Consider the following 27,910-nt stretch of genomic DNA (forward strand, 5'->3'; position numbering starts at 1 on the left):
GGTCTGTTTCTGTTCTGTATAGTATATGTAATCCTATGTAATTTCCATATATTATGCATGCTAAACCCAAGAGTCTGTGCATGGAAAGCCTGACAAAATGAAACAGTTTTAGTACTGTGTTGAAAAATAAATAGGGAACAGAAAATAAGAAAAGGCCTGTTAGTAAATGCATCTTATGTTTTGATATTAAGGACCAAAGGGGGAAGAATTCAGTATCGCCCCGTTTGGGGTGCCATTATCGGCCATGCGCAAAGTTTAGCGCCTGGCGCTAATTATCGCCTCCGACAGCAAACTTGGCTTTTATCGCCCCTGGAGGTGATTGGAGCGCTAAGTCAGGCGCTTCACACCTGTCTTAAGGCACAAAGGCCGAGGAGCGAGGCGCTACCTCAGAGCGCTGGCGAAGCAAGGAAGGGCAAATCAAAATAAACCTGCAACGTGCTGCTCAGTACCCAAAACTCCTTCACACAGTGTTGAATCTCTCCAGAAGTCTCTCTCTCTCTCAGAATGTGTGGTGCAAAAATGTCACCGACAAAAAAAGGCAGGAAGCGGTCGCCTTTAAATAGCGCTCCCCCAGTCCCTTTCTGACTGCAAAATGTTCCTCTCAACCTGTCGTTGCTAGCGGCAGGCGGTAAGGCAGGGGGCGCCACTCAATATCCGGTCCGGGGCGCTAACGGGGCGTTGCGCACTCGACTGATGTCACAATCTGCCGGCGCAGGAGATCGTGGCGGTAGTGTTTAGCGCCGCCGCAAAATGTCTAGTTAATTTCGCGAGCGGCGCAAACATCGCCGCGCCCGGCCTCTGGTTGCTTTGTGCCCCATTAGCGCCCTCTTAAGGCGCTAACGGGAGGTGCAAACAACTGAATTTTTCCCCCAAAGAGTTTTGACCTCCTTTAACAGTAAAGCTGTGACACAGTTTGCCAGAAAAATAATTAATAGCAGCTACAAACTATACTTCGTCAAAAAGGCTTTCAAAATACAAGGGTAATTTTGTTTTGTTCTTAGAAAAGATGGTTAATCTCATTTTATGTATCACAAAGATAAAATAAGAACACAAGAAATAGGAGCAGGAGTCGGCCATTTGGCCCCTTGAGCCTGCTCCGCCATTCAATAAGATCATGGCTGATGATCTACCTCAACTCCACTTTCCTGCACTATCCCCATATCCCTTGATTCCCTTAATATCCAAAAATCTATCGATCTCTGTCTTGAATGAGTGTGTACCTACTTTACTGGCTTGTCATTCCTTTTCTTTAGTCTTTCTCCCACATGTACTCCTTACATTATTGTGTCAATTTGAAGCGAAAGTGGTTCTCAACCATCGGATCACAAAGCACTATGTTTCGAGTTGAGGCGAGAACTTTTGAGGAATACTCTTCAGCAATTTGGTAAACTTGAACCGTTGACACTTCTGGGGGAATTTTATGTGCACCTCAAGGTGAGGGATATCTGTGCTAGAAAAGGGAACAATTTTTCCATCTTTCAGACGAAACGTTAAACAGAGGCCCCTCTCCGGTGGACGTAAAAGATCCCACGGCACTAGTTCAAAGAAGAGCAGGGGAGTTATCTCCGGTGTCCTGGTCAATATTTATTCCTCAATCAACAGATTATCTGGTCATTATCACAGTTCTGTTTGTGGGAGCTTGCTGTGTGCAATTGGCTGCCGCATTTCCAACATTGCAACAGTGACTACACTTCAAAAGTATTTCATTGGCTGCAAAGCACTTTGGGACATCCTGAGGTTGTGAAAGTCGCTATATAAATGCAAGTCTTTCTTTCTTTTCCATTTTATCAACATCAAGTATTATTAGGTCAGATTTAGCACAGATAGCTACAGGATAGATATAACGATGAACTATTTAATTCAACATGTCTGATTTGTTGCCATTCCAAAGTAGCATAACAACAGATAGGAAGCACGATCAGGTCTGTTTTAAGGTCCTAAGTTGCTAGCATCCATTACAAATCAAAATATACTCACCAAATATCTCCCCACCACTTGCATACTCCGTCACCAAGTAAATCATTCTTTCCGTCTCCATAACCTGTAGCACAAGGACACAGTAGAAGCAGATGAGGGCAATGTTCTAACGTACCAAACTTAATCCTAACTTTTGTATAAAGACTGGCAAGTGATGGTAGTTAAACATATAACATTCAATGGTCAAATTAAAAAGCAGGCTCCTCTAGATGTCATATTTATATAATCAATAATTGATTTCCTGCGATGTTGCTCACAAACAAAAAGGAAAATAAAAAATTTCCTCTCTCCTCATGTAGCTATCTGCCTTATCTACCTCTCTCTAATTTTTTGTGACTCACTTTACCCTGTTTGTCTTTGGACTCTTTCTCCCTCTTCCTGGCTGAGATAATTTCTACTGTTGCCTTTATCTGTCCGTCTCTGTGCCTCACCCTTTGTCTCCCTCTTTCTGTAAATATGTCCGTTCCTCAGTCTCCCTACTTTTGTACATCTCCCGCTCTGTGTATATATTGCAGTTTGTGCTTTGCCCTGTATTTGCCTGTCTGTATCGCTTTTCATCTGCCTGTCTCGTTCTTCTTTTTGTCTGTCTTTCTTTTAATACATCAATCAATCTATATGTCTGTCACACCCTTTATTCTTTGTTCCCTCTTATTTTTTCCTTTTATTAACCTTATAAATTTGCTTTGTTTTTTCTTTCTGACTTCTACTTTTCTTGTATATCCACTTCTTCTAATTTTCTATTTCAATTCACTAACTGTTTAGTTTTCCAGCTCAAACTCTGCAGTCATGTTCAGCAGGATGGGAGAGGGGATATGAGTTAATGTAAAGTCTGGGAGAGCAGCTAGGTGGAACGAGCCAGAACCTCAGCATCCCATCACGCTTACAGGGGAAGTGAGTTTTGGACCGAGAAGAGAAGAAAGCCTAAATGAGTTGGAACCTCAGTGCTTACAGGGCAGATTCAGGTCAGAGAAGCTGAGCGGCCCGACATCTCAGTCCTACAGCCAGGCTCAGAAAGGAGACGAGAGCTGATGTAGGTAGAGCAAAGAGGCTGAGTGAGTCAGGATCTTGTTGTCGGGCCAAGCTGAATAGAAGGGAAGATTTGGATTTGGCAGAGCGGAGAAGCTGAGTAATTCAAGAACTGGTCACATAGGAAAAAATCTTTTTTTTTTTTTGAAAGGGAAGAATATTATTTTAAAAAGAGAATAATTTTTCTGCGTTACCCAAAGAAACAGAACCCAAACACTATGAAATTCAATAATTCACATTTGTAACCCAAGGGCAATGATGTAACATTAGCCTAAAAACTTCAGTCAATGTTCCTTTTATTTTGCCCCTCGCCTTAATTTTTTAATACAAATAGTGAAGAACAAGAATGGATAGGACAAAGACTGAAGACAACAGCCTACACATAAACTGCAATCGATGGCAGAATGCACTTCAAAACTGAAGTATTCACAGCGTTGCAACTCAACTTCAGTGCAAACCACTGACAGACCCAGTGACATTTGACAGCTGTTGCACAGACCATCGCCGGTGGTTTGGAACATCAGCAGGCAAGTGTCCTTGTTCTACAATCCACAGCCGCCAATTTGTAGGAAATAGTAAAAACCATTTAATCACAAGTGACATGTTTTCAGATGATCCCTAGTCCCATTTTAGTCCACGGGCATAATAAATAAAACTACACAGGTGACAGTATATTCATTGTTCTTTCAGAAATGCAAAAGACAGACCCATAACGTGGGAATATTGCAGACACCAGACAGTTGTGGAGCTTGAAGCACATTTGAAAGAACAGTAGGAATGTACCATTGCATGGTACAATATTTGAGTTTGAGAGTTTTATTGGACGGCAAACATTTGAAAGCATTCCAGAAAGCTTTCCGTGATGTGAACCACTGTCTGTTACTCTACATCTAATCCATGCCCAGTGAAAAGTAAAAAACACAATTTGATACCAGAAAGAACGTTACAAGGCAAGTCACTCATTCAAAGTTAAAACTGCATCAGAAAGTGAGACTTGAGAAGCAGAGTGTCATCTGAACCCAAAGGTGTTGTCTGCAGCACACACTTTCCTGTTCAGGAATTACTAACTATAATTGTCACACTCTTGTTATTGCTAACAGCCATTTTATGATCATTAAGCATTGTGACAGGTAACAGTTTTTTTAATAATGGTGTTAGGTTAGGGATTTGAAGGAAATTCATGTTTTTTCTTCATCTGACTGGAACAGAGCATTTTAGTGAAAATATTGCAACAATGCAAAAGTGGCCGAATTTAAAATAGCATTCCAGATTTCATTCCTTTAAATTTTACTCAACCCATACCAGAATTTGTTCCATCAAAGCTGTAATCCATAAGCTGTTCTGGTTACTAAAGGAACATGAAAATGAAGACTTTTAAGGAAACTGCACATACTGTAGTTCTTTTACAAGTGAAGAAATAAAGGATTTGTAATATAAACAGAAAATGCTGGAAATACTCAGCAGGTCAGGCAGCATCTGTGGAGGGAAAAACAGAGTTAGCATTCCAGGTCGGTGAACTCTCGGCAGAATTTGACAAAAGGTCACCGACCTGAAACGTTAACTCTGTTTCTCTCTCCACAGATGCTGCCTGGCATTTTCTGTTTATATTTCAGATTTCCAGCATCTGCAGTATTTTGGCTTGTAAAAGGATTCTTAATGGTGGGTGTTTTAGTCACAATGTTCAACGAGCAATGTTATTAATTGCCCTTAAAAGTAAAAATAGTTCCATAAAATCAGGGCAAATAGTGTACCTGATATTAGCGGTCTTCTAATGGAAAACAAGAGATGAACCTCAATCCTTGTAAAAAAGTATAAGACAAGTCTCTCACCTGGTACAACCTAATAATGTGGGGGTGCCGTAACATTTTCATGATTTGAACTTCCCTGAAGATCTTCTTCAGGTTTTCTTCCTCTAGCTGTGTTTTATCTACAATCTTTATAGCAACCTGAAAGTAGAAAATCTGAAGATTAGAAACCTCAAAAGATTCTGTGCTACTATGACAGAGAATCAAACCATATTTTCAACACATCTTGCAAAAGCTGCAGCTGGTTATAACATTATTGGTTAAGCATAGCCAGATCTCCAATAATTCTCTCTATTCTCCTCCGCCAGCATGGCATCTGACTACAGTTTTTCCTCTGGCCACGAGTCTGTTCAAGTCATAGACACTTTCACAGTTTCATGGGTATTCGATAAAGTACAGTAAAGCTGGTATTAACAGATCTGTCACTTCCACCAACCACAAGAGAACACTATACCAAGCAGATTACAAAAAAACCAAGACAAACTGATAGTGGGTTAAGTGTTCACCATTGTTAAAAGCTTTAATCTAAGACACCACCACTGACGGGCCAAAACTAGTGGGTGCAGCACCTCCACATCCCTTCCCCAGAACATCATAATTTGTATTCTGGCCTTTTCCCAGGAGTATAACTAACTCGCCTATCTTTTATTTCACCAAGGTAACAATCAATAACCAACTGATGTCACACATAGTAACAGATCTCCTGTGGCATTGCGCATTGCGAAGTAGAGGATACAAATCTGACTGCATCACAGCCTTCCTGTTTCAAAAGCCTGTTTTCATGTTCCTTTGTCTCTTTTTTTCATCTCCCTCATCACAAACAGACAGATTAAAGGCATTCCAATATACAGTAAACTCTTTTTTATCCGGCACCGACGAGACCAGCGTGGTGCCGGTTGATCAAAAAGTCCGTATGAGAGAGAGGTATATTTACCAAGGTACGAGAGCCCCGTACACATAGAAACATAGAAGATAGGAGCAGGAGCAGGCCATTCAGCCCCTCGAGCCCGCTTCGCCATTCAATGAGATCATGGCTGATCATCCAAATTCAGTACCCTGTCCCTGCCTTCTCCCCATATCCCTTGATCCCTTTAGCCTTAAGAAATATATCCAACTCCTTCTTGAATATATTTAATGAACTGGCCTCCACCGCCCTCTGTGGTAGAGAATTCCACAGGTTCACCACTCTCTGGGTGAAGAAATTCCTCCTCATCTCAGTCCTAAATGGCTTACCCCTTATCCTTAGACTATGACCCCTGGTTCTGGACTCCCCTGCCATCGGAAACATCCTTCCTGCGTCTAGTCTGTCCAGGCCTGACAGAATTTTATAGGTTTCGATGAGATCCCCTCTCAATCTTCTAAACTCCAGTGAGTATAAGCCCAATCGACACAATCTCTCCTCATACGTCATTCCTGCCATCCCAGGTATCAGCCTGGTGAATCTTCGCTGCACTCCTTCCATGGCAAGAACGTCCTTCCTCAGATAAGGCGACCAAAACTGCACAATTGTGCGGTCTCACCAAGGCCCTGTACAACTGCAGCAAGACATCCTTGTTTCTGTACTCGAACCCTCTTGCTACGAAGGCCAACATACCATTTGCCTTCTTAACTGCCTGCTGCACCTGCATGCTTACCTTCAGCGACTGGTGCACAAGAACACCCAGGTCTCTTTGCACTTCCCCTTCTCCCAATCTATTGCCATTCAAATAATAATCTGCCTTCTTGTTTTTGCCACCAAAGTGGATAACCTCACATTTATTCATATTATAGTGCATTTGCCATGTGTCTGCCCAATCACCCAACCTGTCCAGATCATTAATATACATTGTGAACAGCTGGGGTCCTAGGACCGATCATTGCGGTACCCCACTAGTCACTGCCTGTCACTCGGAAAATGACCAGTTTATTCCAACTCTTTGCTTACTATCCGCCAACCAGTTCTCTATCCAAGTCAATACCTTGCCCCCAATCCCATGTGCCTTAATTTTGCAGGCTAATCTCTTATGCGGGACCTTATCGAAAGCCTTCTGAAAGTCCAAATACACCACATCCACTGGTTCTCCCTTATCTATTTTACCAGTTACATCCTCAAAAAATTCCAGTAGATTAGTCAAGCACGATTTACCTTTTGTAAATCCATGTCGACTTTGTCTGATCCAGTCACTGCTTTCCAAGTGCTCTGCTATTACATCTTTTATAATGGACTCTAGCATTTTCCCCACTACCGATGTCAGGCTTACCGGTCTATAACTCCCCGCTTTTTCTCTACCACCTTTTTTGAATAGTGGGGTAACATTAGCTACCCTCCAATCCATGGGTACTGTTCCAGAGTCTATCGAGTTCTGGAAGATGACCAGCAATGCATCGACTATTTCTAGGGCCACTTCCTTAAGTACCCTAGGATGTAGATTATCAGACCCTGGGGATTTATTGGCCTTCAGTCCCATCAATTTTCCTAACACCATTTCCCTACAAATACTGGGAAGGGTTGCACAGGAAGAAAGGAAATGGGTGACCACCAGGCGGAGCAATAGAAGCAGACAGGAAGTGCAGGAGACCCCTGTGACCATTCCCCTCTCAAACAGGTATACCGATTTGGATACTGTTGAGGGGGTGACTCACCAGGGGAAGGCAGCAGCAGCCAACTTCCTGGCACTGGGGGTGCTCCTGCTGCCCAGGAAGGGAGGAAAAAGAGTGGGAGAGCAATAGTGGTAGGGGATTCTATAGTAAGGGGAACAGATAGGCGTTTCTATGGCCGTAGACGTGAATCCAGGATGGTTTGTTGCCTCCCTGGTGCCAGGGTCAAGGATGTCACTGAGCGGCTGCAGGGCATTCTGGAGGGGGAGGGTGAACAGGCAGAGGTCGTGGTCCACATTGGTACCAACGACATAGGTAAAAAGAGGGATGAGGTCCTGCAGCAAGAATTTAGGGAGCTAGGTGGAAGATTAAAGAGCAGGACCTCAAAGGTTGTAATCTCTGGATTACTCCCGGTGCCACGTGCTAGTGAGTATAGGAATAGGAAGATAGAACAGATGAATGCGTGGCTAAAGGGATGGTGCAGGAGGGAGGGCTTTAGTTTCCTGGATCACTGGGTCTGCTTCTGGGAAAGGTGGGACTTGTACAAGTCGGACGGTTTACACCTGAACCAGAGGGGGACCAATATCCTTGCGGGGAGGTTTGCTAGCACTGCTGGGGGGGGTTTAAACTAACTTGGCAGGGGGATGGGATACAGAGTGGAGCTATAGTAGGGGGTGATTTACAGCCAAATACAGAGGAAAAAACAAGTCAGCTGGGAAGGCAGAGAAAATATGTGAGGGCAAAAGGGAATATGGCAAGGCTGGAAGGCATTTATTTTAATGCAAGGAGTCTTGCAAATAAGGTGGATGAACTGAAGTTGTTGTTGAACACATGGGAGTACGATATTGTTGCTATCACGGAGACATGGTTGAGGGAGGGTCAGGACTGGCAGCTCAATATTCCGGGGTATAGAATCTTCAGGAGAGACAGAGGGGGGTGTAGAAGGGGAGGGGGTGTTGCAATATTAATTAAGGAGTCGATTACTGCTGTAAGGAGGGATGATATATTAGCGGGTTCCTCTAATGAGGCCATATGGGTAGAACTTAAAAACAAAAAGGGGGCAAGCACTTTGCTGGGAGTGTACTATAGGCCCCCAAACAGTCAGGGGGAGATAGAGGAACAGATATGTAGGCAAATCTCAGAGAAGTGCGAAAATAATAGGGTAATAATAGTGGGGGATTTCAACTTCCCCAATATTAATTGGGATAGTCAGAGTGTGAAAGGCTTAGAGGGTGCAGAATTCTTAAAGTGCACCCAGGGGAGCTTTTTGAGCCAACATGTAGAAAGTCCTACAAGAGAGGGGGCGGTACTGGACCTAATTCTAGGGAATGTAGCCGGGCAAGTGGTGGAAGTGTCAGTAGGAGAGCATTTTGGCGACAGTGACCATAATTCGGTGAGATTTAAGGTGGTCATGGAAAAAGACAATGACGGCCCGGAAATAAGGGTTCTAAATTGGGGGATGGCCGATTTTAATATGATAAGGCAGGATCTGGTCAAAGTGGACTGGGAGCAGCTACTTATAGGAAAATCCACATCAAAGCAGTGGGAGGCTTTCAGAGGGGAAATAGAGAGAGTACAACGCCAACATGTTCCTGTAAAGGTCAAGGGTGGGACCAACAAGCAAAGGGAACCTTGGATGACAAGGGATATACAAAAATGCATTAGGAAAAAAAGGGGGGCTTTTGGCAGTTACAAAAGACTAAAGACGGAGGAAGCCCTAGAGGAGTATAAAAAGTGCAGGGGCATACTTAAAAAAGAAATTAGGAGGGCGAGGAAGGGCCATGAAATAACACTGGCGAGCAAAATAAAGGAAAATCCTAAGATGTTTTATAAGTATATTAAGGGCAAGAGGATAACCAGGGAAAGGGTAGGGCCCATTAGGGACCAAAGTGACAATCTGTGTGTAGAGCCAGATGATGTAGGCGGGGTTTTAAATGAATTTTTTGCATCTGTGTTCACTATGGAGAAAGATGATGTAGACATAGAAATCGGGCAAGGGGACTGTGACATACTTGAACATATTAGCATCGAGAGGGAGGAGGTACTAGCGGTTTTAGCAGGCCAAAAAGTGGATAAATCCCCAGGCCCGGATGAGATGTATCCCAGGCTGTTGTGTGAGGCAAGGGAGGAGATTGCAGGGGCTCTGACACAAATTTTCAGAACCTCTCTGGCCACAGGGGATGTACCAGAGGACTGGAGAACAGCTAACGTAATACCATTATACAAGAAGGGTAGCAGGGATAAACCAGGGAATTACAGGCCAGTGAGCCTAACATCTGTGATAGGGAAATTATTGGAAAAAATTCTGAGGGACAAAATTAGTCTCCACTTGGAGAGGCAAGGATTAATCGGGGATAGTCAGCATGGCTTTGTCAAGGGTAAATCATGTCTGACCAATCTGATTGAATTTTTCGAGGGGGTGGCTAGGTGTGTGGATGAGGGAAATGCTGTGGATGTGGTTTACATGGACTTCAGTAAAGCTTTTGACAAAGTCCCGCATAGGAGACTGGTCAAGAAGGTAAGAGCCCATGGGATCCAGGGTGCCTTGGCGCGTTGGATCCTAAACTGGCTGAGTGGCAGGAGGCAGAGGGTGATGGTCGAAGGTTGCTTTTGTGACTGGAAGCCTGTGTCTAGTGGGGTACCTCAGGGATCGGTGCTGGGTCCCTTGCTGTTTGTGATCTACATAAATGATTTGGATGAGAATGTAAAAGGTATGATCAGTAAGTTCGCAGATGACACGAAAATTGGTGGGGTGGTAAATTGTGAGGAGGAAAGCCTCAGGCTACAGGAAGATATAAACGAGTTGGTCAGATGGGCGGAAAAGTGGCAAATGGAATTTAACCCTGAAAAGTGCGAGGTGATGCATTTTGGACGGACAAATAAGGCAAGGGAGTACACAATGAGTGGTAGGACCCTAGGGAGTACAGAGGGTCAGAGGGACCTTGGTGTGCATGTACATAGGTCCCTGAAGGCAGCGGAACAGGTAGATAAGGTGGTTAAAAAGACATATGGGATACTTGCCTTCATTAGCCGAGGCATAGAATATAAGAGCAGGGAGGTTATGATGGAGCTGTACAAAACGCTGGTGAGGCCACAGCTGGAGTACTGTGTGCAGTTCTGGTCGCCTCACTATAGGAAGGATGTGATTGCTTTAGAGAGGGTGCAGAGAAGATTCACCAGGATGTTACCTGGGATGGAGCGCCTCAGCTATGAAGAAAGACTAAACAGGCTGGGGTTGTTTTCATTGGAGCAAAGAAGGCTGGGGGGGGGACCTGATTGAGGTGTACAAAATGATGAGGGGCATAGATAGGGTAGATAAAGAGGAACTTTTCCCCTTAGTAGGGGGGTCAATAACAAGGGGGCATAGATTCAAGGTAAGGGGCAGGAGATTTAGAGGGGATTTGAGGAGGAACTTTTTCACCCAGAGGGTGGTTGGAATCTGGAACTCTCTGCCTGAAAGGGTGGTAGAGGCAGGAACCCTCACAACATTCAAGAAGCATTTGGATGAGCACTTGAAATGCCATTGCATACAAGGCTATGGACCAAATGCTGGAAAGTGGGATTAGACTGGACAGGGATTGATGGACGGCGCAGACACGATGGGCCGAAGGGCCTCTTTCTGTGCTGTAAAACTCTATGACTATGACTCTATGACTGATTTCTTTCATCAGACCTTATGTTCCCCGGCATCTCTGGGAGGTTATTTGTGTCCTCCTTTGTGAAGACAGAACCAAAATATGTATTTAGTTGGTCTGCCATTTCTTTGTTCCCCATTATAAATTCCCCTGATTCTGACTGCAAGGGACCTACGCTTGACTTCACCAATCATTTTCTCTTCACATATCTATAAAAGCTTTTACAGTCAGTTTTTATGTTCCATGCAAGCTTACTCTCATATTCTATTTTCCCTTTCTTAATTAATCCCTTTGTCCTCCTTTGTTGAATCCTAAACTGCTCCCAATCCTCAGGATTATTGCTTTTTCTGGCCAATTTATATGCCCTCTCCTTGGACCTTATGCTATCCCTAATTTCCCTTGTTAGCCACGGTTGAGTCACCTTTTGTTTTATTTTTATGCCAAACTAGGATGAACAAATTCTGTAGTTCATCCATTCGGTCTTTGAATGTTTGCCATTGCCTATCCACCGTCAACCCTTTGAGTGACATTCCCCAATCAATCCTACCCAACTCGCGCCTCAGACCATCGTAGTTTCCTTTATTTAAATTTAGGACCCTAGTCTCCGAGTCACAGCCACAGGTGCAGGAGCCCCGGTTACACGGCACTTGTGCAGGAGTCCCGGTTACACGGCCACAGATCCAGGAGTCCCTGTTGCACGGCAACAGGTGCAGGAACCCCGGTTACACGGCCACTAATATATAGTAAAACTTACCTGAACCTACTCCTGAATTTTGCCGGTTAAGAGAGATTTCCGGATATTTAGGTGCCGGTTAAAAGTGAGTTTCCTGTATTGGGTATGAGGTATTCTTCGATTACCTAGGCAAGCTAACACATTTCTTATTGTTTAGGCTCTGGGAAAGTAACTCTTATTTTCAAATCCTTTCTATAGAAATCTGGTCAAAAACATGACAGGGGTGTGAAATATCGATCAATTTTACTCTTGCTCACTCTGGTTCTCCACACTCTGTGAGAAGAGGTGTCCGACTTGCTCTCAGCCTCTGCTAATTCTGCTGTATAACTGACATTGGGAATTGTGTCAGAATAGCCTAAGGAAGGGGGACTCTTTCCGAGTTTTTTCTTTTGCTATTGCCCGTCTCTACAGGGTGAGAGCACCTGGCCAGCGCTCAGACTTTAGTTACTAAAGTACTCCTGAGATAATGAATTTAACCAGTAGGGAGCCACGAGGAATTTGCGCCATTTCAACCCATGCACAATGCATTGCATTAGTGAAGCACTGTACTGCCATAGTTCCCTGGATTCCTGTTAATGGTCAATTATAAGAAAGTGGGAGTCACTTGCATGATAACACAGCCCATAATGCTCAGACCTGTGAATGACTGTTATCGCTGGTTTCTGCTCAGGGTTCCTTCTTGTTCAAGTCAAGGTTGCAATTCTCTATAAAGCCTTAAATAAAAGGGGGATGCATTTCAAAATGCATTCCCCTGCTATTTAGTCACATAAGAATATAAGAATGCACCAAACATTCGATCCAGCAAGCCCATTCCATACACAGAAAGAAAACAATCCAGTCTATCATGGATTCTATCCAACTTTTCCTGAGAAAAGGAAGAAAGGGATAGACTGAGTAATTACAGGCCAGTCAGCCTATGGTGGGCAAATGGTTGGAAAAAATTCTGAGGGACAGTATTAATCGTCATTTAGAAAGGCATGGATTAAGCAAGGACAGTCAGCATGGGTTTGTTAAGGGAACGTCATGTCTGACTACACAATAGCAAAATACCGCGGATTCTGGAAATCTGGAACAAGAACCCTTCGTCATCGACCTGAAACGTTAACTCTGTTTCTCTCTCCATGATGCTGCCTGACCTGCTGAGTGTTTCCAGAATTTTATGTTGTTGTGTCGTGTCTGACTAACTTGACTGAATTTTTTAAGGGGGTAACAAGGAGGATTGATGAGGGTAGTGCGTTTGATGTAATCTACATGGATTTTAGCAAGGCTTTTGACAAGGTCCCACATGGCAGACTGGTCAAAAAAGTAAAAGCCTATGGGATCCAAGGGAAAGTGGCAAGTTGGATCCAAAATTGGCTCAGTGGCAGGAAGCAAAGGGGAATGGTCGACAGATGCTTTTGTGACTGGAAAGCTGTTTCCAGTGGGGTTCCACAAGGCTCAGTACTAGGTCCCTTGCTTTTTGTGGTATACATCAATGATTTAGACTTTGACGTAGGGGGCATGATTAGGAAGTTTGCAGATGATACAAAAATTGGCTGTGTGGTTGATAGTGAGGAAGAAAGCTGTAGACTGCAGGAAGCTATCAATTGACTGGTCAGGTGGGCAGAAAAGTGGCAAATGGAATTCAATTGAGAGAAGTGTGAGGTAATGCATTTGGGGAGGGCTAACAAGGCAAGGGAATACACAATAAATGGTAAGATACTGAGAAGTGTAGAGGAACAGAGGGACCTTGGAGTGCATGTCCACAGATCCCTGAAGGTAGCAGGACAGGTAGATAAGGTGGTTAAGAAAGCATATGGGATACTTTCCTTTATTAGCCGAGGCATAGAAATATAAGAGCAGGGAGGTTATGCTTGAGCTGTATAAAACACCGAGTTAGGTCACAGCTAGAGTACCATGTACAGTTCTGGAAAGCGCCGAACATTTACAGGAAAGATGTGATTGCACTAGAGAGGGTACAGAGGAGATTTATGAGGATGTTGCCGGGACTGGAGAATTTTAGCTATGAGGAACAATTGGATAGGCTGGGGATGTTTTCTTTGGAACAGAGGCGTCTGAGGGGAGATTTAATTGAGGTGTATAAAATTATGAGGGGCCTAGATAGAGATAGGGAGGACCTATTTCCCCTAGCAGAGAAGTCAATAACCAGGGGGCATAGATTTAAAGTAATTGGTAGAAGGATTAGAGGGGAGTTGAGGAGAACATTTTTCACCCAGAGGGTGGTGGGGGTCTGGAACTCACTGCCTGAAAGGGTGGTAGAGGCAGAAACCCTCATCACATTTAAAAAGTACTTGGATATGCACCTGAAGTGCCGTAACCTACAGGGCTACGGACCAAGAGCTGGAAAGTGGGATTAGGATAGTTCTTTTCGGGCTGGCACAGACACAATGGGTCGAATGGCCTCCTTATTTTCTTTTTTTTTATTCATTGATGGGATGTGGGCGTCGCTGGCTAGGCCTGCATTTAGTGCCCATCCCTAATTGCCCTTGAGAAGATGGTGGTAAGCCGCCGCCTTGAACCGCTGCAGTCCATATGGTGTAGGTACTCCCACAGTGCTGTTAGGAAGGGAGTTCCAGGATTTTGTGCTGTAAGTTACTATGATTCTATGATAATGTTTTAGAAGGAAGAAAGTGCAACACTCGGAGGAAATGCACACTATATGCATGACTTTTAATATATTAAAAATACATAAAAAGTATAGTTTAAAATCTATAAATAAAATATTTAACTCACCTTCGTTACTAATGCACTGATTATAATTTTACAGAAAAACACCCAAAACAAATTAACTTTAACATTAAAATTCTGTGTCTATATTACTAGGCTGACCTGCTTCCAGGTTATGTTTGCTAAAACCAAGTAAAGAATGCACTCGTGCAATGAAACTGCTTCACTGTCAGAAAAATGGGGATTCCAGCAGAGCTCAAAATGTACTCGCGATCAAATGGCATTTATTGTAAAAACAACAAAACATTCGTACATCTTTAAAACAAGTGTTTGGGAAGTTCATAACATCAAAAAATATTTTATTTAAATACACAAGAAGCCAATAACTTTTTGCAGTTATTATTCATCAGTTCCCACAGAACCATACAAGTTTACAGAACAGAGGAGGCCATTTGGCCCATTATGTATGTGCCGGCTCTTCTGCGTCTGTATTAATCTTTTTGCAGCGAAACCAAACGCGCTACCATCGTATCGAACACTCTTCATCTTTCACCCCATCAATCATAGCAACAAGTTCATGCTGAAAATGTTCAGACTGCCTCGCTCCACCTCAAGGACAATGCAAAGGTATTCAACAACAACTACTTTTATTTATATAGCGCCTTTCACGTGGTAAAACTTCCCGAGGCACTTCACAGGAGCATAATCAGACAAAATTTGACACCGAGCCACATAGGAGATATTAGGACAGGTGACCAAAAGCTTGGTCAAAGAGGTAGGGTTTAAGGAGCATCTTAAAGCAGAGAGGTGGGGGGGGGGGGGGAGAGGTTTACCTGAATGTTAAGCAGTTAAAATGTTCAATCTGTGTACTCCCTTAGAGTGATTTCAAAGTTAATCATCAAGGCAACATTTTCATTTTTTTTGGAGAAAATTCACATTAAGTATTTTCACTTGGAGTTTTCAAAATAAATTTTTAATTATTTTTAAAGACTATGGGGAGTGAAGCATATTCTGACTCTACGCGAATATATATATTTAAATATTATCCTACCATAAATTATTTTCAAAATAGAATTACAGGATTTTTTATATACAGAAAATGTATGCTTATTTTCTGGGCTGATTAAGGGTCAAGGCCTAAATTGTTTTGCTGTATCTATGTTAAAAACACTTCTCTAAAAATACCATAGGGTCATTTCAAAACCATCGTTGCTATAAAACTTACTTTGAATAGTGTAAAATGATCAACTACAATTGTTTTAATATTATACCTTCACTCCTAACAGTGGCTCCATCATCTGCAATACACATTTACCAAACTTGTGTGTGTTTGGGAATGCAGAACAGACAGAAAAATCTTGCATCATTTTCACTATGGTGTCATGCATTAAGTGGCACAAAGTTTTTGACACATTTTGCATCATCATAACCTGTGTTTGCAAAGAGAGGGAGATTTTGCAAGCACAGAGACTGTCCCTTTAAGAAGTTAGAAATCTAACACTCAAAGCATCAAACATGTATTTTAACCTTTAATAGGAGTGATGCCACCTATTACACAAGGGAGCTCAATTTTCCACATCTAGGTGTGCACATGCTCGGAATACAAAAAAAAAAGTGAAGCTCCATTAACAATTGTCAGGGAATGGTGTGTGCTCAATACACGGAGTGTCAGCTGTGGCTCAGTGGGCAGCACACCCGCCTCGGAGTCAGAAAGTTGTGGGTTTAAGTCCCACTCCAGGGACTTGAGCACCAAAAAAATCTAGGCTGACGCTCCCAGTGCAGTGCTGAGGGGGTGCTGCACTGTCGGAGGTTCCATCTTTTGGATGAGACATTAAACCGAGGCCCCGTCTGCCCTCTCGGGTGGAAGTAAAAGATCCTATTTTCGAAGCAGAGCACGGGAGTTCTCCCCAGTGTCCTGGTCAATATTTATCCCTCAACCAACATCACTAAAGCAGATTATCTGTCATTATCACATTGCTGTTTATGGGAGCTTGCTGTGCACAAATTGGCTGCCGCGTTTCCTACATTACAACAGTGACTACACTTTTTTTTTAATAAAGTACTTCGTTGGCTGGTAAAATGCTGTAAAATGCTTTGGGACGTCTGGTGGTCGTGAAAGGCGCTTCTTTTTGTATTTCTTTTTGTCTGGCCTCCCATCAGATGCGACCTGAAATCATGAGACACAAGGCTAGAAACAAACTCAGTTCTGAAGGTGATGTCATGTGGAAATAATGAGGCTGGTACTGGCAGCCTTGCATAACACAGGCCTTTCGAAAAACTCCCCATTTCCAATGATAAGGATTACAAGTCAATTCTTGTGGAAACTTGTGTCCGTTGAGATCTATACTGGAAACATGTTTCAAAGAAATACGCGCCCCAATAAATGAAAGGTCACGTTGCTAAGTCAAACTAAAAAGTTAGCCTTGACCACCTACTTTCAATCCAGCACAGACTAAAAGTCCCTGAATGAAGAGAATTGCAATATATGGACTGTTGGTAAAAAAAAATTAAAAACCTGGTATAATTTTATACCGGTGTATAAAATGTCAGTGATCAGTGAGTTAAGGAAAATAAACCAAATTACTTATTCAGCAATCTTCAATACTCATAACGTTAGTTTTTCGAAAAACTGAGGGTGGTTTTCCATTTTTGACAATTTCAGCAAGATGTACCAGTTAGATTTCATGAAATGTTGTACGGTGACATTCATGATTCAAGGAGGAATCCAAAATTGATACAAAAAAATGAAATTAAATACTTTTTAAAAAATACAACAAAAGTGTTAAAATAAAGGCTAATGAAGGCATGGCTCGGAATTTGCAGTGGGTAATGACAGTGAAACTGTCAGTGTTTGCTGAAACTGACCGCAACTTTAGTTGCTCGTGCGCTAAATCCTGAACGTGGAAATCCTGAAGTTGCGGCCAGTCATTCACTGCTCCGATACTGGCTGCGTTGTGGACCGACCCCCCCAATAGCCGGCAATTAGTGTAATTAGTGAAATCAGTGAAACTGACAAAAACTTGGGCTTTTCCACGTTAATAACGCTGTTAAATACCCCATTAAATGTTAAGCTTTGTTGGAATAGGTGTAACTGGAGTTTTAACAGCGTATTGACTGGCAGGCAAACGTTCTGGCCCTGAAAAACTCATTTTTATATTTGAGCAGTGTCAAATTTTTCTATTATGATAAAAATTACAATTTTTAAAAAAGGTTTGTTCATGATATTTCAACTTCTATCTTGTCCCCCATGTGTGAGTCCCAATCTTTATTTCGCTCTCTGTAACATTTATAAAAAGTCCGGATAAAAGCAGCTTCTCATTTCCTGGTTTGCTGTCTGAGAATTTTGCAATGTGATTGGCTGCTTAGACAGCTTGTTGACGTCACTGCAACATCACACTGGGAATTCCCATTACAGAGCACTGAAATCAACTGAAAAAGGCAAACTTCTCGTCATAGGCAGCTTTCTTCGGGGCCAGCAGCAGGTGCCTTTGCTTTGCTGCTGACCGCAAATTACAGGCCATGGTGTTACCTTTGGGAGATGTCTGTATTATATTGTATCACAAATATACTTTTATATATACCCTATATAAAAGGGATTTTAGAAATAACTGGAGTTCAGATGAAGGCGGTCTTTCCTTACTAAACTTCAAAATAAGAGACCAGAGCCCAGTTGCCTACAAGATACAGACAAGTTCCTATTCTACAGATTAGCAAGGATGCAGAAACTTAATCCTAATCAAATTATGCATGGTCAAAGATTAATAAATATGCAAGATTCAGGCAAGGTGTGAACATTTTCTCATGCTGTGATTCTATGCCCAGGATGCTCCAATGTTTCTTTAATTGACCAACAGCTCATTATTTAGAGGCCTTTGGATTGGTATATATACTGCAGACTTCTCAATATTATTAGTTCAATTCAATTTCTGAAGTGGACACTTGGGGCTGGATTTTCCCAGCCCTGAGGAGGTGGGTTTGGAGGCGGGACTGCTGGGAAAATGGGAAAAATTAGGGGCGAGTCCCAACCCGCCTCCGAACCATCTTCCCGGGAGGCGGGTCCCCGTCTCGCGCAGGGACCTGTCTCCTAGTGGCGGGAAGGGGATTAGAGCCAATTAATTGTCTGTTAACAGGTAGTGAACAGGCAGTTAAGAGGCTTTCCCCATTTTTAGCCTGCTGATACGGGCTTCCCGACGGCAGGAAACCCCGCCAGGGTCAGCGAGACGAGCTGTGGGTCTGCTGCAGTGTAAGTGTGCAAATGACAGCTGCAGAGGTAGTGTGATGGGAGCAATGGTGCACAAGTAAATATGACAGGTGAGAGAATGTAGTGAGAAATATTTTTATTCTGTTTATATGTATCTGCAGGTGACAAGATTTGATGTTTCTGTGAAGCCTCCTCTGATTAAGCAAATTAACAGATGGCTTCTGCAATCTCACATTCAGCTGCCATCTGTTTTCTCCTAAAGAGAGAGTCATTGGTGAGCCTGGGTGCAAGGGCTCACCTTTGGACAGTGATTGTCAGTGTTTGACAGCACCTCAATGCTGTCAAACACTGACAATTCATCTGTCAAAAAATTATGGTGCCTGTCACTTTAACAAAACCGGCAGATGAAGCATCATGCACTGACGTCATCTGACACCGGCTTTCCTTAGTTGGCGGGCTTAACAAGGCCAATCAGGGGAAAATAGCGTCAGGTCATCAGACATCGCTGGGGGTGGGACTAGAATCTGGAAACCAGCAGTCCCGCCCCCAACGCACCTCCTCAGGTAAGATCGCGGCCCTGGACTCCATGGGCCAATATAGGAATGATAGTGTCCACCTACAGCAATGTATTGTTGCAGGTATACAAAATACTGTTTCAACCAAAAGCCTTATTGTGTGTCAAACTATGCATTCTAATGAAGATATTTTAAACTCCTGTCATTCTACCTTTATTGTTTTTTGAAGTATTTTTGCCATCAGTGTTTTGCTGTGTCTTACTGCTTCAATTGTAAATACATCCATTTGTTTTTGCCTCAATTGTAATGGTCTGCTGGTGTGGTATTTACAGCCTCTTAGACCAGACAGGTGAATGCGAAGGGCATCTCATGTGATCTCCACTGTGATGCACTGTAGTTAAGAAATAACTATCAGTCCCATGGCAAGCAATCCCACTCTAGGCATGTATAAAGATGTAGGTTTCTGTTCAAGCAAGACTGTGCACATAGGAAAACTGCCTTTTTGCTGTACACACAACATAAACATTTTGGGGGAAAGCCAAAAGTGTAACACCTGGTTTGTTTTAAAAGTAAATAAAAACTATTGACCCACTAGGCCTCCTTCTCTTGAAGCAGAGTTCTGGTTGTAGTTAGTAGAGACAGAGGTATATCAGCATGCTGACAAAAGACTAGTTTTCAACCATTCAAGTATTTAAGTGTCAGCACATTCAAAAACAGTCTACCATCATTTTACGCTTCCACGGACCACGCTGAGTGATTCATGCACAACTCCCCACATCCCAAGATGCTCTTTTATCTAACTCAGTGAGCAGGGAGACGATTGACTGCAATTCCTAGCTTGTACAATTGCACGTGTACTTTCAAGCCAGCAAGAAGTATGCTTCAATAAAGTACGGTACTTCTCTCTCTTCTCCTCCTCAAGGGAAAGCAAAATAAAATTGTTACACTTTACTTTGTAACTGCAGTGTGTAGGCTTTCAAGTACTTATTCCAGTGAAAAATACATGTCATCAACATTAATGCTTCTTTCCCATTGTTGTGCTTTTGCTGAAGGATCCCAGAAATAGATCAATTTTCCTTAAAGTTCAACAAGTTGTACATCAACTGAAATCCACCAAATTTGCTGATGGTACTGATCTTTATCATGTACGTGAGTTAAAAAATCATCACTACTGTCATACTGTTGTGTGTTAGAGGGCAGGTTATCGTATTACAAAGATAACTGGCTGAGCACCAGATTTTAATAAAGCTTCAACCAGAACTTAAAGTATAGATGATGATGAGTCACAGAATAGGATTCATATCGCACAAGACAGCTGGCCTGCTAACTCTCGAGTTTGACTCCGCGCCAAACATCAAGTATAGATTATATCCCAATTCTCATCATCCATTCCGTTTGCATTACACGTGATGTAAATTAATAAAATGTTAATTAGATATAATTGTTACATTTGCTCTGTAATGCTGCTCAGGCTACAGTGATTCTCAAAATACCATTCCACAATATTATGCTAAGGAGCATAAAATGTGAATATTTTAGTGAGCTGATACGATCACGTGATATAGCCCAAGTTACTCGTAGACGTGCTATTGCAACAAAAAAGTTTGCAGCTTACAGTTACAATTTTCAACTTTTCATAGACAATACAATCTCATTATAATACTATTAGTAAAGCAGCCAAATACCACTTTACAAGGTGTACAAGAAAGCAGATTTTGAAACATAATCAGAAATGAAAAACGTTAGTCAGAAACACCAAAAGTCAACCGACCATACTTGTGAAAAAAGGAACAGTCGATACAATGGACTGAACTTCAAAATAATTAAACAAAATGAAAGTTTGTGTATATGAGGATGCAGTAATACCTAGATGCTGAGGGGTACACTATTGTATACTGAGCTGATGTTAAGAGTATATCAAGGGGGTACAACAAATTTGGCGTTGTAAATTAAGCAATTTTGCAGAGCTAACAAGCAAAGCAGACTAGCTCTTTTCAGCATGGCCCACATCAGGAGCTAATTCCGCTTACAATGTCGTCCAGATTACATCGATACAACACCAAAAAGCACAATACTCAATATCCTGTTAACGTTCAGCAAGATTATTTTTCCTTTTCTTTTAGTTGGAAGCTGAAAAACGGTTAACATGGTCAGGAGGACAGAACAATCTCAAAGATGCAGTACTGCAACCTCTGTTACTAATTTATCTAAAGGAAAAAAGCACTGCTACTGATTCAGAAATAATGCACGTGAGCAGGTATACATTAAGCCAAGAGGCACTGGGAACTCAATTAAAATGTGAAGATATTGAAATCAGTTACACACAACCACAACATACAATACCGATAGATCATGGTCACTTTTGTGGCTACAAATTAAACCTTTGCCAGCCATTTGCTGCCTGAATCAAAAGGGTAGGGTGCAGGGTGTTTATCGTCTCTAAGTGAGCATTAATCAAGCAGCATATTTCTACTGTTTTTCTGCTGGAACAGACAGCTCATCTGAAGAACATCTTACTGCATTGGAATTGGCAAGTTGGGTATCTTCATTAACACAGCCACAGAAAAATCTGAATTGTTGGTGAACCATTGTATCTAGCTCCATGGATGATCGATCCCTGCACTTGTCCAAGACAGTGGGAGAGTATCTGGTTAGCTTCAGTAATTGTTATAGTGAGAAAATGGGTCAAATTCATTTTAAACTTCACTGAATGACAGATTCTGTAGGGCTACTAAGAACCATCTAAATACATTGCTGTTTTGTGTTATTCTTCCCTCTACCCAACTGAATTCTTTTAACATTTTGGGGCTCTCTACAGCTACCATTGAGGGACAATGGGATGAACAGAAATCCCAGATGACTCTCGAAAAAATAAGGCTGCCGAGAGATTATAGTGTCTTTTGAATGGTACAGTACTGTAAACCATAGGGTCCAAGATAAAACTGTATCCTAATCCAAATGACTGAAAACTAAATATAGTTATAGATATCCCCATCCAAAAGAGACAAAGGCCTTTTCTGCACTACAAGGGCCACTGTTTTGCAGTCTTGTTCACAGTTTATTTTTCTTTGTCCTTTTCTCCTGTGCAGCTTCAATATGACATCTGTCAAAGTAGCATCGGCCTTTGTGAATGCCATTCTGCCACCTCATGTAGCAAACTGCTCCCAGGAATCCAAGCTGATATCATGGTCCCTTTTTAACATGTCCTTACATTGTTTACATACATCGGATATACAGCACAGAAACAGGCCATTCGGTCCAACCAGTCCATGCCGGTGTTTATGCTCCACTCGAGCCTCCTCCCGTCTTTCCTCATCTAACTATCAGCATAACCCTCGATTCCCTTCTCCCTCATAGGCTAGTCTAGCCTCCCCTTAAATACATCTATAATATTCACTTCAACCACTCCCTGTGGTAGCAAGTTCCACATTCTCACCACTCTCTGGGTAAAGAAGTTCGTTCTGAATTCCCTATTGGATTTCTTGGTGACTATCTTATATTGATGGCCTCTAGTTATGCTCTTCCCCACAAGTGGAAACACTCTCTCTGTATCCACTCTATCAAAACCTTTCATAATTTTAAAGACCTCTATTAGGTCACCCCTCAGCCTTTTTTCCAAGAGAAAAGAGACCCAGCCTGTTCATCCTTTCCTGATGGGTATATTTTCACATTTCTGGTATCATCCTTGTAAATCATTTTTGCACCCTCTCCAGTGCCTCTATATCCTTTTTATAAATTGAACAGTCCTCCGTGAAATATTTTGCTCTCTTTCAGTTAGCAGTAGAAGACAATCTTATGCAGTCTGTCATCAAATATCCTCAAGAAATGCCATGGTCACGTCAGCTGAACCTTGATCAGCATGGTCTCGAACCGTGCCAAGCTAACATGAGCCAAGCTTCAGAGTTTGGGATCTTGCCATCTGATCTTCACTATGGTGCAGAGGTTGTGGAGGTGGAAGATTTCAAGGTCTTTTAAAAATAACTAACCAGGTCCACAAAGGCGTGTACGCATGTGATACAGATTTTGACCAACACTTTGCAGAGTACATCCACTATGTAAACTGGCCTCTAATTTTCACAGGAAAATGGCTCATTCCTTTTTTTTTAGTACAATCGCAAATACAGACGCCAAGTTCACTGCCTGTGGCTTCACGGTAATTTAAAAATATAACGAAAGTTGGTACAGAAGCAACAATGCAGGCCAGAGTCCCAATAACACAATTATATTTCATATTCACCTCAACACTGAAGTGAAATTTCATGTCACTGATAGAGTGCTTCTGACCCAAAGAAACAAGAATGAATAATGTCCCATCCTTTCACCTACTCTCCTCTTTTCTCCTTGCTCTGACAATGGAGCCACTTACAGCATAAAACAGCCAATTCTGAGCTTCACAAGATCATTGTGGCAGGGCAGAGTGGAAGATTACACCACATGTAGATGCCATCCCCTTTATAACCCCACTTCAGGTATGGAGTGATGTAGGCTGCCACTTCCATAACATCAGGGTATTGTCCATGACGCTTCCATATGACATAATCCTGACGATCCCGCCTGCAGTCCTAGAGGGCGCGCTTCAATTCCTAGAACGATAAGGGCATCAAAAGATTCTCACAACTCACCAACAATGGAGCCATTAAATCTTACAGTGCCCTTCAATAAGAATTTCAGCTCCACCAGAACACTTTTCAGTACAACTTTCCTAACTGACTAGATCAACTGTGACAGGGTTACTCAGCCATAGGAAGCTTCTTCCTCAACCAACAAAGGGCAAAACTCATGTCATGATTATACGGCATCTTTTTATATGTGTCCGTAAAATATAAACACAGCAAAAGTAGCCTGCGGTAGAGGCTTGGAGTAAAGCTTCTAAATGATGACTGAAACTCGACTTGTGATGCTGCTCCTTCTAACTAGCCCTTGACCCCCTGCTTGATGTCGCCTCTAACTGAGCCACTAACCCGAGTGCCAATGTTGTCACCTCTCACTGCTCATAGTTACAGAGGCAAAGACAGAAAGGTTAAAAACAGAAGCACATGAAAGGGAAAGAGAAAAAAAAAAGCAAGAGCGAGGTGGGGACAGGAGTGAGACAGAAAGGGAGAGAAAGAAAGAGCTTGCATTCATAAAGCACCATTCACCACCTCATGACATCCCAAAACGTTTTATAGCCAATGAAGTACTTTTTGAAGTGTAGTCACTGTTGTAATGTAGGGGCCTATGGCAGCTAATTTGCGCACAGCAAGCTCCCACAAACGGTAACGTAACAATGAACAGATAATCTGTTTTAGTGATGTAGGTTGAGGGATAAATATTGGCCATGACACTGGGAGAACTCCCCATCTCTTCTAAGAATAGTGCCATGGGATCTTTTACATCTGTCTGAGAGGGCAGACGGGGCCTCGGTTTAACGTCTCATCTGCAAGAAAAACAAGTGAAGGGAGAGAGAGAGAGAGAGAGAGAGAGGGAGAGACTGAATGAAGGAGAATGGAGAATCTCAAATGAAGGAGGATTGATAAGAGACTGAAATGAAGGAGGGAGCAATTTTAGGCAGTACATCATTGGCATTGGGGCAAAGCAGTTTCTGTTTTGCACCCACGCTAAAGTTCAGTGTAAAAGCACGCTTAATCAGATTCAACCCACTCACTATCTGCAGCACGGGTATTGGACTCACTGCTCCAAAAGGCTGAACACCACTGCTGTACATGAATGTATGTCAACATATTGTCACCAAAAAATCTCAATTTTAAAAAATGAATTAGAAGCAACAAAGTGCATCAATTAGCTCCTTTATAATATTTAATAATTGAAATGAATGAATGAGCACCGCTTTAACAACTATTATTAGTCCTATGACTTTAAAACCACTTCAAGATTTTGTAACCAAGGTTTGTGCAATGACTCACTCCCTGAACCATGAAATACTGTCACAGAAGTCTGTCAGAATACTCCACTGGGCATTTATATTTTTAATAAATATCATTTTTTTGAACAACTGCTATGCTTTTGTTTCAGTATGAGAGAGAAAAGGATGATCATGTTGATGGGTGAGTGATGATGATTCAAAGGAGCGGCACTGCAACCAATACAGATTAGTAAGAGATGGCGCCTTCTCTTTCCGCCTACATCTGTCCCTCAAAACAACAGATCTGCTTAAGTTCAATGGGTTACAAGCTATGGTTTATTCATTCTGATCTGTTACCGATCAAAACTGGGTTATACTGCCCTATTAAATTATCTTTGAAGTCGTTTAATCATCTCCTAAAAACTTTTAAATGATAACATAATTTTCTTAATTTATTTTATTTCAGTATCTTTTGAAATTTCACATAGATTTACATCCTCACTTCTACATTAGAAATGTATAATAATCCAACCCAGCCCACTCTAATGCAATTATAAAGCAATCCAAAATATGCTTACACTGTCCTAGAGTATTCCCTATGCTTGGAAGATGCACTGCCACTGATGTACAGTAGCTCATTTATCATTATATAACTATATGAAGTGCCAATAAAGAATATTGTCACACTGCGGCTGACATGATTTGAATGTCATTTGTTTTGGCATTTAGATCATAAACTTTCTCCTATTTTAGGGCAAAATAATTTTTTTTCTTATTTGCTCCATTATTTTAGTTATTGATAGTAATTTCAAGGCAAATATTCCTGCTTCAGGCTGCAGTGTTAATGGCTTGGAGAATACAAGAATAAAAAGGAAAGGCAAAGCAAAAGTGCAGACTCTTGATATTAATTAATACTGGTTAGCTTGACTCGGTCTCACTCTCATCACTGAGTCAGGAGGTTGTGGGTTTCTGCACTATTCCAGAACCTCAGCAGCTAATCAAGACTGACAGTCCAGTGAAATACTGTGGGAATGCTTGGAGATGACTGCCTACGGATTTGGACATTAAACCAAGGCTCTTCCTACCAGCTCAGGTGGATGTAAAAGATCACATGCACTATTCGAAGAACTCCTGCTGTCCTAACCAACATTCCTCCCTCAAATATATCAGTTGACTATCTGCTCATTCATTCAATTGCTGCTTGTGGTATTGGCTTCTGTGTTTGCCTACAAAACCGTGACTGCACTTTAAAAGTAATTAGTTGTTGTGAAATACTTTGGGACATCCGAAGGATACAAAAGGTGCTGTATACAGCAAATCTTGTGTCTTTTTTTTTGCTTTCGCTGTCCTGGCCCATATTCCTCTCTCAAGCAATATCACCAAAAACAAATTATGCAGCAATTCACCTCATGCTTTTAGAAATGAGGTATTCGAGAAGACCATACTGCAGGGTGGGTCACTGTTCATAAGGGGGCCAGAAGTCATGACCAAGTCAAGCCATGGTGGGGCAGGAGTAATCATCCATGGTGCTCGCCAACAGTTTATAACGTAGACTCAAAAGGATGGCTGTGCCAGGCTAGCATGTGCCACGTAGCCGGTTAGGGAAGGTGGCAAAAAAAGAGCAGCAGTGTTAGGGGATTCGATTATTCAGTTTACAGATAAAATTCTATGCAAAGCGGACCCAGATAAACAAATCGCCCGTTGCCTCCCAAGGGCATGGGTTGAGAATCGAACGTCTGGGGTTGATAAAATGCTGGAGGGAATAGGTAAGGAACCAAATGTGGAAACAAACAACATGGATAGAAGTAGACCAGAAGACCTCCATGCCAAATTTAAGGCATCAGGAAGAAAGCTTAAGGAAAGAACCTCAAGTGTAGTATTTTCTGAAATACTACCTGTATCACACACTAGTGAGGAGAGACAGAGATAATTAGGCAGACCGACACAAGGCTAAAGATATGGTGGAGGGAATCAAGCTTTTGATTCTTCAGTGGGGCACCTTTTGGAGTAGGAGGAGCCTCTTCAGATCTGATGGATTGCACCTAAAAACGGGCGTAGAGGTGTTGGCCAGCAGGATAGATAGAATGGTGGAAATTGTTGTGTATGTACCTTTAAGAGAAGAACTGATTCTATACTGCAGTACCGGCACTGACCGCCCCCTGTATATAAAGCCATAGCAGGCTTCTGTATTTCAGTCTTAAGTTACCCTCTGTTCAGTAAATACCTGTTATTATTGTTCTCCTGCAGTCCGTGTATTATTTATACTCGGACACTACACTGGCGACGAACAGGTTCGAACTCACCTGCAGTGCTGCATCACCTCACGGGGATCTTTCCCTGAGAAGAAGCTTCTTGGAGGTCGAAGTCAGAACGGGCGTCAGCCGCGGGCAACCGCCCAAGGATCCATCGGAGTTCAGAGAGTTGCAGGAGAGGCTGTGGAGAACTGGGCTTGGCTCCCCAGTCAAGGTGTTCCAGCAAATCATGCTGGTAGCAGGCAGTGCGCTGATCCTTCCGGACTGCGGCGGGCTCGAGCTCGAACGAGCGGCTCTGCAAAGGGGCCGTGCAGCGTCGTCGGGAGGAAAAGAGAGAGAGAGAGGGTGGAGCGCACAGGGCGCAGTCGGTGCTCAAGAACCGGGCAGCGAAGCGAAAATAAAACAAGGGGAAGGAAAAGTGAGACGCGCCGAAGCCGCGGGTCGCTGCCATTAGCCTGCAGAACGCTAGGAGCAGCGTGGCAGCAAGGGGAAGAAGGAAAAGCGCGGGAGGCGCTATTTTAAATCACCCAAGATGCCGAAAAGTGCCAGTATCACTGCTTTCGACAACGAGGTAGAAGACTGGACCACGTATGTGGAAAGAATTGAAGTGTACTGCAAGGCAAATGAGGTGGCCGATGGAAAGAAGGCGTCAGTATTATTAAATTTGATGGGCGCGAGAA

General features: G+C 42.5%; 1 protein-coding gene across 4 annotated transcripts in view; it reads right to left on the minus strand.

The window, feature by feature from the left end:
• sik3 (SIK family kinase 3) overlaps window positions 1-27,910 on the minus strand; it is a 349,943-nt gene that overhangs the window by 173,493 nt on the left and 148,540 nt on the right. For all 4 annotated transcript variants that reach the window (XM_085967854.1, XM_085967856.1, XM_085967853.1 and 1 more), the window contains 2 exons: window positions 4,833-4,949; window positions 1,978-2,041 (listed from right to left, as the gene is read on the minus strand). In XM_085967854.1, coding sequence (XP_085823980.1) covers window positions 1,978-2,041; window positions 4,833-4,949 — 181 coding nt within the window. The remainder of the gene's footprint in view (window positions 1-1,977; window positions 2,042-4,832; window positions 4,950-27,910) is intronic.

This window comes from Somniosus microcephalus, chromosome 26 (genome assembly GCF_052327205.1).
Source record: "Somniosus microcephalus isolate GS21.2 chromosome 26, FLI_Smic_1.0, whole genome shotgun sequence".
Classification (NCBI taxonomy): Eukaryota; Metazoa; Chordata; class Chondrichthyes; order Squaliformes; family Somniosidae; genus Somniosus; species Somniosus microcephalus.